The sequence below is a fragment of the Corvus kubaryi genome, unplaced genomic scaffold (genome assembly GCF_017639235.1).
Source record: "Corvus kubaryi isolate FWS band 111438036 unplaced genomic scaffold, C.kubaryi_AGA036_p1.0 65478, whole genome shotgun sequence".
In the NCBI taxonomy this organism is placed as follows: Eukaryota; Metazoa; Chordata; class Aves; order Passeriformes; family Corvidae; genus Corvus; species Corvus kubaryi.
In genome coordinates this window covers 1-13,229 of record NW_024582036.1, presented here as the reverse complement: position 1 = coordinate 13,229, position 13,229 = coordinate 1, and the positions used below count along the sequence as shown (strand labels likewise).

Sequence of the window (13,229 nt, the reverse complement as noted above, 5' to 3'; positions counted from 1 at the left end):
GACTGTTGTAACAATTTAAGCTTTAATATTGCTTCTCTTGGGAGATATTGGCAAGGAATTGCTGATTGCACTTTTGCTGAGTACACCTTTAAAATCATTGTTATGCAAACCAGCATAAATGCTACTCCTGCAGGCACCTATGTCCTTCAGCCTCAGCAAGAATAGATCAATGCACCATGCAAAATGAGGAGGATTGTGGAAAGCCAATATGCAGGTCTGGGACAGAATAAGACTTCTGAGGCAGTAGAATTGGGAAAGGGAGCATACAAATAAGGAGAAACTCCCTTTGGAGGTAAAGTGCAGTCGCTGTCAAAAATAAGCAAGTTTCAGACCTCTGCTCAGAGTAGTGAGTGAAATGAATTTAAGGTGCAGAAAACCTGACCAGAAGGCAGAGCAGCATCAAGATTTCTGGGCTCTTTAGCTAATTTTTCCATTGATACTATCGTAGTTGCCCAGCTGAGCCTGTCCTAACTTTACATCCTTTAAATAATTTAAAAAATCGATGTATAACCTGCATTTCCCTTCAAGACTTATACAGTTTGCAAAGCCCTCTGGGATCTACTGGAAGAAGGGGACAAACATGTTGTACACATTCTGTTGGTTCCTCTCATGGCAGGGTATACTCAGAGCAGATGGGGTTGCCAGCTCCCTGGTTCATTGTGGAGGTATTGGTTCAGTAATGAATGAGGCGGAGGAACAGACTGAGAATTCTGCACTCTGAAACCCCACTGAGCCTGCTCAGATGGTAATGTGGAATGTCTGTTCTCTTCAGAGATGTAAAGTACACCATCTCAATGCAGAAAACCAGGCCTTTTAGAAAACTGTGCCTCTAGATACAAGGAAAATGGAGAAATGAAAAGTTAAATGAAGCCAGTTTGGGGTTTGTTTTTTTTTTTCCCTCAAATGGAGAGTGATCTCTCCTTGCAAATGATGAGAAGCCTGAAAGATGATGCACCAGCTGGGTACTTTTGTATGGATTTAACTGAAAAGAGGACAACTAGCAGCAGCCACTGCATCCCAGCAAGAAGGTTGCAAATAATCACATCCCTGCATCAATCATGAGCAGTAGAAATTAGGGAAATAAGGAAGAAGATAAAAGTCAATAATCTTCCTTACATCTATCAAAGCTCTTTTGGACATGTGATTTCTTCTGGGCTCTTCTAATGCATCCAGGTTTACTCTTGGTGCTGCAGCTGTTACAGATCACTATTGCTCTGGTGTGCAAAGAATGCCTAAGTCAGGTTTCATAATGTGAGGACTGCAAAGAAATGCAGTAAATCATCACATCCTCCAAAACCTCTTTTGAAAAGGGTAGAACAAAACTATCCTTCTCTCCAGAATTTACCTGACACTGCTGATGTTAGAGAAAGAAGGAAAACCTAGAGCAGGCCACACTGTGTCAGTACCTACTCCATTCTTTATAGAAAATGTGCTGAAATAAAATGATGTGCTCTTTTTGGCCATAGTCTGGCAAATGAGCAAACACTTGGTATCTGCTCACAGTTGTTTGACTTCGAGGCAATTCGATCAAAATCTTCATTTAATTATGTCAACTGCCTCCAGGGCTCCCTGACCTCATGTGTGTGATGTGGAAACAGGTGATGATAGATGCTGAGGGCTATGGCTGTAGATTCTCCCTTTAGTGAATTCATTTTAGGTGCCTGTAAGAATTTATTTTGGATTCTCATGCACTGCTTCATTTTTAACAAGGATTGTGAACCTGGGTTAAAGCAGCAGTTTCAAATATTTTTATTTTGGTGCTGAAAAACTGGACATTAAGATGGTAATGTGTTCTTGCAGCCCAGAAAGCCAACCTGCATAAAAAGGAACACGGTCAGCAGGTCGAGGGAGGTGATTCTGCCTGTTTATTTCTGCTTTCTGAGACCCCTCCTGGAACAGTGTCCAGCTCTGGAGCACTCAGCCCAGGAAAGAGATGGACCTGTTGGAGCAAGTCCAGAGAAGGGCCACAAAAGTGATCAGAGGGCTGGAGCACCTCTCCTATGAGGAAAGGCTGGAAGAGTTGGGGATTCATCCTGGGGAAGAGAAGGCTTTAGGAAGGCCTTATTGCAGCCTTTCAGTATATAAAGGAGATTTATAGGAAAGGAGAGACTAGTTACCAAAACCTGTAATGATCGGACAAAGGGCATCTGTTTTAAACTGAAAGAGGGTATTTTGTATTGAGCATAAAGAATAATTTTTTATGAGGAAAGTGGTGAGACACTGGCAAGGTTCCCCAAGGGAGTTGTGCATGCCTCATAATTGGAAGTGTTCCAGGCCAGGTTGGATGGAACTCTGAGCACCCTAGTCTAATGAAAAGTGTCCCTGCTCATGGTGGGCAGGTTGGAATTAGATGACCTTCAAAGGTCTCTTCCCATCCAAACCATTTCATGATTCTATGAAATATTCCTATGAAGAGCAATGGGAAAGGGAGACAAAATAAGGGGGATGAAATCTGTTGTAGAAAGGAGTACAAAGGGTAAATGAGCATTACCTTCAAGACCTTTGCTTTGATGGCTGCACAAATAAAAAATGCTCTGAAGAGAAGCAAGTCCTGCTCCCTGTTCCCCAGGAGATGTCTTCTGCTGCACCCAAGGATTTCCAGCTTAGGCAGAATGGGAAGAGGCTAAAGAAGAGAAACTTCTAGGGCTTTCTTTGTGAGGTCTAGCAAGGAGAAAGAAGTAGACAAGCAAGAGCAAACATAAAAGGCTTCAGGCAGGAGCACTAAGAACAGTGTTACATTGCAGCTGTGTGTGCAGCCACATCTGCAACTGCCAAATCTGGTGAGCAAAGATTTCATCCCTCTGGTCTCAGCTCAGCCAACACTGCTACAGATTCTTTGTTTTCTGATATGCAGGGGGCACCTATCAGTTGTTTTGCTACCTAAAAAAGGAGACTTCTATTCTAGCAGGTGTGGAAATCTAAGTCCAAGACCTAAAGGAACCCTGAATTGAGAATTAGAGGTATTAAATCACTTCAGCTGCTGCAGGGTGACATGTAACCTCAGTGTGAATGGGGTTGCTTGAGCTCCCTCCTGTGTCTACTTGTGTGATAAAGGTGGGCCTTAATGAGAGACCTAAGCAGGGAAGACTCTTTAGTTGCCAGTTTAAAGTACTTCTGAATCTCCCGTGCTGGTAGTGCAGTGATGAAGAGAGGATAGGGGAAAGTCTAGCAGGAGGAATAAGAAATATTCTGTTCAGTCTGAGATGGGAAAAGTTAATTGCAGCACAAAATGCTATTATGGTAATGATGAGAAATCCACTTGTGGAAGGCAAAGTGGATTTCTGAACCTGCTATTTCTAAAATTTACACAGTAATTCAGGGTTTCATTTAATAAAAAAAACCTTGTTTAAACGTAAAGACAAAATTTAAAGATATAAAGAGAATATTATCTCTGTTAAGGTATTTGTGATTTTTTTTTTTTGTCTTTCTTTTCTCAGATTTTCACTGAGACCAGAAATCTCAGTATTTCAGAATTTCAGATCAGTGGTCTTTGAAGATGATATTTAACCCCATTTTTTCCTTTCTTCCCTTCAGTATATTATAGAATACTGGAATGAATAACTTCCAGCTGATTTCTTGTTCTGTTTCTGTGTTACTTTCATTATTTCTTTTGCCACACTGTCAAGCTTCCAAGGCTGAAAAAGTATTGAAGAGGTACACTGTGAGGAAAGGGAAAACACACACACTCCACAATAGAAAAAGAACAAAGCAACCCAAAATCTTTAGTTTCTCTGGGTTAAACTGCAAAATGTAGAAAGGAGGAAAGAGGAGAAGAACTTTTCCTTCCCTCTAAATAAGAAAATGGAACTTGAGACGCTGTGTGGCCAAAAGAAGGGCTTGTGTACCTTTAAATTTATATTTTTCCTCGAGGTACCTGGTGAGAGCTATGAGAAGCTGCCATTCCCTTCCAACAAACCTTGCTTTCAAGGATCAACCGCCTGTAACTTTGAAATGATTATTAAAAGGAGGCGGGGTGGGAAACCAACCCAAAAAGCCAACTGTGTGAATGGAGAGCATGTTCTATCTTGGGATAAATTTGGATCCAGATGCTTCCAACCTGTTTTTTTCTTCATCCAGATCTGATTCAGTGTTGTGCTGTTGCCAGCTAGAGGGCAGGTGAGTGGGGTCAATAATAAGGTGTGGTCATCAGTCTAGTAACTGGCCTGAGAGAAATCCCTTGGGTATTGAACTTACGTTTCTCAATTCCTTAAAAAGGACACCCCTCTTAAAAGGAGCAATCATTTCAGGACAGCCACTGTGAGGAGCAGGAGAGTGGATGCTTTCTGTGGAAAGTATATCAGTGTAAAGAGGTAGGAGGTGTGGGATGCCCAAAACCTTGTTCAGAACTTTGCGTTTGAAATGGTGAGGTAATTTCAGATCTATTTTGCAAATGGAAAGAGGTTTTTAATTCCAGGGGAAGGGAAATCAGTCCTGGTTTGACCACTAGAACAATCACCTTTCTCTGTTTGGACTACAGTCAACCCCGATTAATAATCATAATAGAGCCTTTGAGCTTTTATCAGACCATCTGATCTGCTCTAACCTGTGGATGTGAAGATGAAAGGTTAATCCCCAGGGCCATCTGCTCTCTTTTACCTTTTCTGTCTGAACGCATGTTCCTTTGTCTTGCCTGCCCACTTTTGGCATGTCTCTTGCTGTCTCTTAACACTAATGCTGGTTTACATCTGACTCTGTGCAGAGGATGCAGCCTCTTTGAGCAGCAGCTGCCTATTCAGAGATGCTTGCAAGTTTCCTTTACTATTTCCTCTCCTCTCCTGGCAACTCCTCTCAGTATGATTTATGAATTGCAAGCATAGCTGGGGGTGATGCGAAGTATCAACACCTCTGAGTTCAGTGAATAGGAGCTGGGTAATTAATAATAACAAACCAGGAGCATTTGCTTTGCATGGAGATCACGTAGCAGAGAAGTGTTGTTCTGTATTCTTTGGGAATGGGGGAAGTGAGTCCTAACCCTTCCCTGTGCTGTTAAATCTGCATGTCATTTTCCTTGGATAATTAAGTAATTCCAGCCTTTGGAGGAGAGAGACTCCCTCCATTTCCCCTGTTAGCTTGCAGATGTAGTACACGCACCTTGCGGCAAATCAATGCTAACGATATTACCGTGCGTTATTGCAGCAATGGAGTAGAGGAAGCCCAAAGAAAAATGCTCAGCCCTTGCCGATTGCATTATGAGCATGAGGATCTTTTATGTAGCAGACTTATTAATTGTGCTTTCATTTGTGTCCCTGAATTTTAACCCTTTTGAGATTGCTCTTCTGCTTGTGAATATGTCTAAAATTGCCAAGTGTTGGGCAGAATTAGAAAAGGGACAAAAGACAAGAGTGGTCTCTGCAGTACTGCACTGGAACCTGGACATCTGCAACAAAAGAAAAAAGCTTTTAAATCACTTGGTAGAACACAGAATAAATACACTCTGTGTTGGAGTAACAAATGTGGTCAGGTGGTCTTTCAAGGGAAGAGGTTCCCTTGAACCTTCCCAAACCCTTCAGGTTTTTGGCCTCTCCACCCTCTGCCTGCAGCAGGTTTTGCATTGCAGAAAATCCCTGTGCAGGTTTTTCCTCCTCCTTCCCCAGATGAACTCCCTGATTTGCCCTGGTACATTTTTATTTTGTGAAGATCAATCTCCTTAACTGTTCTCATTTTCAGTCTGTCTTGAAGGCAGGGAACTTGCGTATTGTCTTCAAGTCATAACCTAAACTTCAGAGAGGGGATTGTCTCTGCTGCATTTGCAGGCCTTTCCCTGGAGCCTGACAGAAACTCTGGGCATTGCTAAAGTTTAAATTATTATTAATTTAGTAATTGGCATTTTTATCATGGAAATACATACAGCTGTGATGCCTGGCCTTTGCCAGCCAGAATTCATTACACTGTGTGCAGGCTGCATGTTATTCTCTTCATGGGGCTGGTTACCTTTTCTAATTTCCTTTGGTGGTGTGAAACTTCAGTTGGTCCCCTGTGAGTTGAAGCTATTGGCCAAGACAGTCTAGCAATGGCTGTAAAAGCTGCCACTTAATTCTGTCCTAATTCCTGTCTTAGAGGTGCTGGGAGCACACATTTGCCTGAGACTCCCCTGTTCAGAATGTTTCAAATTCTGTTTACTTGATATTTGATTTAACCTGACTCCTTTTAGGAGTTAGTTATTGCTAATTCAGTGCACAGGAGATCTGGGTTCTGCCAGGACTGCCTTGGTAAGAAACACCTGCCTACAGCCAGCTGCCTACTGCGGTAGTTTTGTGTTATTTTTCTTTTTTGGTTTGTTTCTTCCGTGTTAAGTATACAACCTTCCCTTCATGTTGACTAGTATAGTCTTTCCTCAGTGCTGTAGTTCAGTTTCTGTCTTGTTTGGGGCTCTTCTTAAAAGAAGGGAAGGAAATAGCCATGGGTGAGAATCTTAAAAGGTGGTGTTTGTTGTGGGAGAGAAAACAGCACCAAGCTGTTGCAGGTTGAACATCCTCCTGTGAAGTCCCGCCATCAAAGCTGGGGTTGTTGCCAGACTTGTTTCTCTCTAGCTTGCTAAGAAAATTCTGCCTTTGTGCACTCACACACAGAGAAATCACTTTGTATTTAGCTTGAATAGAGGAGAAACAATACCAGCTCCTTCCCCTTCTGAGTCTATCTCAAACTTAGGGGAAGGGAAGAGTGGAAGAGGGAAAGATTTGTCTGGAAGAGGATAAAAAACAGAAAAAGGCGCCTGGGGAGGGAACAGAGTCTTAGAGAGAGAGAACTGTTGCTGTGTCACTGACCACGTCAGCCTCACTCTCCCAATGTGTACTCTGTGGGGTGGGAAAAGGTGCTCTATGTAATTTTTCTGTCTTGATTCTGCAGGAATGGAACAAGCACAGGGGAGGCTTTATGTTCAGAAAGATTGTCTTTTCACAGCAAGGCAGTATTTGCACTCTGTCTTTTAGCGACTATAAAGCCAATCCTAAACCCTCTTAGGCATGAGGCTTCCTTAACAACCAGAAATGAAAAGCTGATGAGAGGAGCACAAAATTTCTAACAGTAAAGAGATTATTTTTCTTCATGGAACCTGTGAGACTGAGGCACACCTTGGGACAGGAAGGGAGATGAGGGTCATTTAGTCTTTCTGGATCAATGGTCATATGACGATTAGGCACATTTCTGGTTTTAATCAGCTTTTTTCCAAGTGAGGTATCTCACTACTCATAGAGTATTCTTAGATATTGTAACAGCTTAAGCCATGATTCTGCCTCTCTTCATTACATGCAGCAGAGTCGGACCCAACTTCTAGATGAGCTCATTGAATTCAGAAAACAAAGAGGGGCTGAAGGTTTAAATGTCCTGATGCAGAGCTCTCTAAGTGATGCTAAGGAGCGTATTTTCAAAAACTTGGCAAATGCTTCTGAAAATCCAGTGTCTTACTGTGGTCCTGGATGATTTGAAATCTGGGAGACAGGGGATCCTGTATTTCTGACTGGGATCTCTAAGATAAAAATATATGGAACCTTCAATATACAGTGAATTCAACACAGTGAACTTGTGTGCTGCACAACTTATCTTTGTATATGCTGCAAATCTGTGCACTCATTTCATTCTGATAAGCTCTTTGGCATTCCTGATGATGCTGATTAATCAGCAGAAGGGGATTTTCTTATCTTGGCTTTAAGATGAACAGAACCCAACCTTAACTAGAAACATGATTTAAAACCTGCTGAATTTCCCCAGATAATTGAAAACACCTCTGCCTGCTCTGTGTCTTGCCAAGTCTCTTACCTGCACTGTGCAGGTTGTGCACCTTTTGGGCAGCCTTATCAGTGGGTGAAGATAGTGTAGCTGTCTGAGCATCCCTCGATGAAAGGGGCTCTTCTGTCTCCCACAGATACGGTGTTCCGATAGATACAATCAAAAGGAGGGATGCAGTCAGGTTGGTCACCAAACCTGGCATGACATTTGCTCATGCTGGTGAAGTTCTGAGCCCAAGGTGAGATTCTCAGAAGAGGTTCTTCACTCAGCTAAGACTCTCCCTGCCCCAGTCCCAGTGTGGCCTGTGGCTCCCTCTCCTGCTCTGGGGTATTGTGTCAGTGGTGTTGATCAAAGAGACAGTGATGCTGTGATGCAGTGAGAGGGATCCACTACTTTGTGAGGAGCCTGTTCCAAGATCAGCTGAGATCAAGTAGTCCCACCATTGTTCCCTGATCCAGGCTGTGTAAAACGCCTCCCTGGCTGTGCTGCTATGTGGTACCTGTGTTTCTTGCTGCTGTGCTGGGCTGCTGGACTCCCACTTCATTGTTCAGTGCAGGAACCAGACTCCCTCTTGCAGCATCTGCACAGTGTTTTCTGCAGCCCCTGTTCAGGAGCTTTGCAGCAAGTCTGTCAGTGCCATGGGCCTGCTGTGCTTCAGAGCCAGACTGTCTGCTACACACCCTGGCTGGCTGTGCTCAGGGGAAATCTGTCCCATAATGGGGGTAATACTGCACCAGCAAAAATGGTGGAGGCCCTGCCTGCAGGTGATATTTTGCCTGAGGGTATAGGGACACTTCAGCTTTTAATGATTTTTGTTCAGGTAGATTCAGGCTTTTCCTTGGTAAACAAGACAGCATTATCACAGAGCTGCTTTGTTTTCCACTGACTGGTCTCACACATAATAAATAGGTTAAAGTTAACTGGAGCAAGCATTGATTTTTCTTTCAGTACGTATGGGATTTCCTCCCTTGGGAGGGCTTGACTAGTGCAGGAGACCTTCAGGGAGGGATATGAGTGTGTGAAAAGAGTGCAGTGTAGCTGTGATATTAATTTCTTTCCCCCCTCTCTAAATTTTCCTCCTATGATCTCTTTCCTAACTCTCCCTCCTTTCTTTCATGCTCCAGCTCCCACTCAGAAATTTCCTGGGGTGATACTGACTGGGAGACACGCTCTGGGCCTCCAGGGAGGTCTGGGTGTGTGCAGTCCTGCAGGAGGAGAGGGACATGGAACAATGATAGGCAGAGCTGGGCAAAACAGAAGGGTGGGGGTGCTGGGGAGCAGGTCTACAATCAACAGTGGAGGCAGTGATGGTGAAGTTATTGATATGTGTGATCGGAGTTAGCACTTCATAATTACGTTTTTTTTCCCAAATGAAAGTCACAGAATATGAGGGGAAAAAAAAACCAAACAAAAAACCAGCCCCAAATAATCAATGCTACTTTTGAAGGCTTTGGCAATTGCCAGGCTCTATTTGTTTCTTTCTTTTGATAGTCATTAGTCTTCCTCCATCCAAATCATCCCCTTCAAACAAACATAACTCCCCCAATTGCTTTTCTCTCCTTAACTGAACTCAGCTCCCCCTTGGTTAGAGGCATGTTCTGCTACTTTATATTTGTGCCACAATTTGCCTTCCAGAACATTTACTTACTTGCTTACTTAGAAATCCTCTGCATTGCCTGGTGTTAGGGCATATGGTTGTCTTACATCAATTAAAAGTCAACATGGTCCAACAGAACATAACACCAACCCCTGCTTCTTTGAATGGATGTTTGCAGCTGGGTGGGGATTAAAGCAGCTCATAATGGATTAGACCAGGGATTAAAACAGCCTGTAATGGATACTGTGTTGAACTATTCCATTTCTATTCCTGGATATAGACCGTGCAAATCTAGGGTTGTCAGATGACATCCTCACTGTCACCCTGTCATGCAAAAGGCCAGGTTTTGAAGCAAATCTGTTATTCCTGCAACAGGGATGGTACAAACTGGAAAAGCCCCCTTTTCGGTGTGCTGGCGATGGGGACGCAGTTCGCGAATCGTGCAGGAGATGGGGGTGTTGCTCACATTACCTTTGTTTTCCAGAGAAGGAAAGATACTAGCACTGCTGCTGCTGTCTTTGGCACGGCGGCCTCTGCTAAGGAGAGGGAGACGTGGAGCAGGGAGATCCTAGTACGCAGTCCCACATCATCAGTGGGACTCCCCCAGCTGCGCATCCTATTATTTAACAGTAACAAACAGGCGCTGGTGAAGGCATTTTAGAATTTGCTTTAGAAACACGAGAGCTTCCTGTGGGTGTCTGTCTGAGAAATGAGGGCTTGGGGTAATCTCAGTGACATAGTTTGCACTGAATGTCTGGGGCTATCCCTGAGTGTGGTAGGTGTGGATGACATTCACAGAAGGTGATTGCAAGTAATGGCTCTTCAGTCTGCAGGGTAGAAAACAGCTGCTATTGGAGTGGTGAAAATACTGTCCTAAATAAAGTGTTAGGCTTCGTGGAAGTCTTCCCCGTCGCATTCTGTGCCATGTCCAGCACAGCTGGGCTCTTGTGGTGACAAAGAGTGATGTGGTGGACACAAAGAAATGCCTTGTGCTGGCAGATTTGTGAAATGAGGTGTGTCCACAAGTCCTGTCTTGGTGTGTCCACAAGTCCTGTCTGGGCTTTGGCCATGAAGTCAAGGATACTGCTGCACAAAGGAGTGACTGATCAGGATCTGAACAAGGACTAGGTCTTAAGCAGCATCCAGCAAGGCTGAAATGATAAATGGGTCCGGGTAGACTGCACTGCAGGGGATAGGCTAAGTAGTGGCAATTGCTAGCACCACAGTAGCTTTTACTCTGTGGTGCCTGGGATTCTGGATGTGCAGAGATCTTCAGGAGAAGCAGTGAGCTGCTGCTGGGTCCAGGGGGACTGCAGAAACTTTGATTATAATTTAACAACAAGTTCTGCCTGGCGCAGCTGCAGCCTCACTGCTATAGGATGGCATTAGGGGGGCAGTGCCTCCCCTCACAGTGCACAGCAGTGTCAAGACACTGGGGTGGCACGTGTGCTGCTAATGCCACATACCTGGGGACTCTGTTCCTGCAGCAGTCGAATTTGGGGGGCAGTGGGGTCCTTCCTGTTCCCCACACCCTGCTGTTTGCTTACAAGCAGCAGCAGCAGGGTGCAGCCTCGGGGCTGGCGTGTCCCTGTGCATGCAGGGTAGCACCTGCCACGAGCGTGTGCAACTTGTAAAATCCCCTTGCCTGAGGTTTTATGGAGCAGCTCTGGCTCAGGCCCACGTCACTGCTCCCACACAAATAAAATGTCATCTAAACATTTTGGCAGCACAGTCCAAAAGGGAGCCGATTCCAAGCCAGGAATACCATCCGTTGCGTTGGGAGTGGGCGATTCGCTTCCCCTACCCCCACCTCCCACTTTCCCTCTCTGCGTCGGGAATTGTGCCTAATAAGGGGCCGTGTCTGTGGGTAGGGCCCCCGCCGCCTTCCCGAGGCTGTCAGCGCTGTTCTGTGCGCACCGGCCCCGCTTCCCGCTCCTGCAGGACAGCCCTTTAGCGGCCGCTCCCCCGTTTGCAACAGGCGGCGATGTGTGCAGCCCCTCTTCCCTCCCCGGCTCTCTCCTCGCTCTCCCAGCGGCAGCCGGGCTGCACGGACGCCCCATCCCGAGCCGGGCGCTCTGCAGCAGGCGCTGACCAAGCGCCGGGCAGCAGCTGGCCAGAAACCTCCCCGCTCCCCAGAGCGGGCAGTGCCAGCTCCGGTCCTGCCTCTGTCCCCCGCTCCCGCCGCTCCCTGCCGGGCTGGGAGACCCGCGATAGGCGGGAGAAACTGTTGAGCCGCCCCCGCACCGGGCCTGGCGCTGGGGAGGGGGGAGACCGCGGGCAGAGCCGTGTAGCTGGTGGATCCGTCCTTGGACGGAAAAGAATGGCTGGTGCGGGAAGTGGGAGGGTGGGACGATTAAAAAATCGCTAATTATCGACACTTTTCAAAGGGAGGAGGAGAACGAGAGAAGGTCGACCGTGGGTTTGATCCGAAGAGAATGTGCCGACGTGTTGCTGCAATGAATCGGTCCGGAGGGACGTGGCACTGGCACAGATGGCGATGACAAGGGCGACCCACGGGGACGCCCCGCAGCCGCGGGAGGCGGCAGCCTCCCTCTCCCCTTCGCACCCTGCTATTACTCACACCTTGTCCGGGGGCTGAAGCTGCAAAGGCTTCTTGAGCTTTGCCAGCAGAAAACAGGTGTCCTGGTCAGGGGAAATGCATCCGTGCGATGGGAGCGGGAGCGCTGCACTGCCGTGACCTAAAGAAATACATCCCCCTCGCTCCTTCTCCCGACATAGTTCCGAGATGCTGCTGCAGGGACCTGCCTGCAGATACTGCCCTCTCTTCGTTATTGGCCCCACACAAATCCTGCTAGTCTCCCTTGCTGGACGGTGGCAAGGTTGCTGGGATTCCCACGCACACGCGTGAGTTCCCACGGCCGGGAGGCTGCGCTTGGGACGGGCACATCCACACGCACGGAGCCGGCTCTTGGAGGGATGCTGCTGGATGGCCGGGTCTGTGGGTACGCTGTTACACACGGGAGGCACCCAAGAGCCGCTCATCCCAGCTGCGTTCCCCTGTGCCCCCTTACCCGTGGTTGACATCCAGCCTTTGTGCGCACATGTACACGCACACACACAGGGCGAGGAGTACCCACACCGCTGTAAATACGAGTCTATGTACATATACATCAGGAGAAACGGGGAATGACGGCTGCTTTATCTCGGCCAGGAGCACACATACCAAATCAGGAGAAAAGGCTGGGTGATGCTCCAGCTGATTCGGTGCAGCGCGGTGTCCCGCTCCCGCCCCCGGCCCCGCTCCCGGCCCCCGGCGGCGCGGCGCGGCGCGGCGGGTGACTCGGCGGTGTATTTCAGCGGCGGCGGCGGCTTGGCAAGGCTCGGGGCTCCTCCCCCCGTGTGGTGGTACCCTCTCACTTGATCAAATCCTTGAACGTGAACAGTTTCACTGAAAAGCACTTTTGAAAAAAAAAAAAAAAAATCCAGCAACAGTAAGGAACAGAATCCAACTACCGGGGAGAGTTTTTTTCCTTTTTTCCCCCGTTCTTTCCTTTTTTCCTTTTTTTTTTTTTTTCTGGTCGTCGTCTCAGAGGCTGAGAAAGAGGGAAGAGAAAAGGGAAGAAGAAGAGAAAGAAGAAGAGCGAGAGAAAGAGGAGCCTTTTGCAACTAATAAATATTATAATTAGAATCCGGCCCCTTTATTCCTAAAAAAAAAAAAAAAAGCCCTAAACGCAGCGTCTCATCCCCCCCTCCCTCTGCAAGCCCCCCGACTCGCTCCGCAAAGGCATGGAGAAGGGGACCAACTGCTTTCCGACCTACCACACCATTTTTCTCGCCTGGACATGGTTCTTACTTCTCTCTTGGTGTTGCACCGGCGCCGAAATAACTTGCAGATCCTGCTCATCTCCATCGCCCTCCTGGCCGTCCTCCTCGTCTCGCCTTAGGC

The 13,229-nt window shown here is 46.8% G+C and overlaps 1 protein-coding gene across 4 annotated transcripts in view; it reads right to left on the bottom strand.

Moving 5' to 3' along the window:
• The window catches only part of LOC121673525, a 46,661-nt gene extending 33,438 nt beyond the window's left edge, over positions 1 to 13,223 (bottom strand). The window contains exons 1-2 of one of the 4 annotated variants that reach the window (XM_042046886.1): positions 13,103 to 13,223; positions 12,507 to 12,741 (exon numbers count right to left, since the gene is read on the bottom strand). In XM_042046886.1, the coding sequence (XP_041902820.1) occupies positions 12,507 to 12,741; positions 13,103 to 13,193 (326 nt within the window). In that variant the 5' untranslated portion in view covers positions 13,194 to 13,223. The other 3 variants (XR_006019227.1, XR_006019226.1, XM_042046885.1) reach the window with 3 other exon arrangements.
• Positions 13,224 to 13,229: the final 6 nt, after the last annotated feature.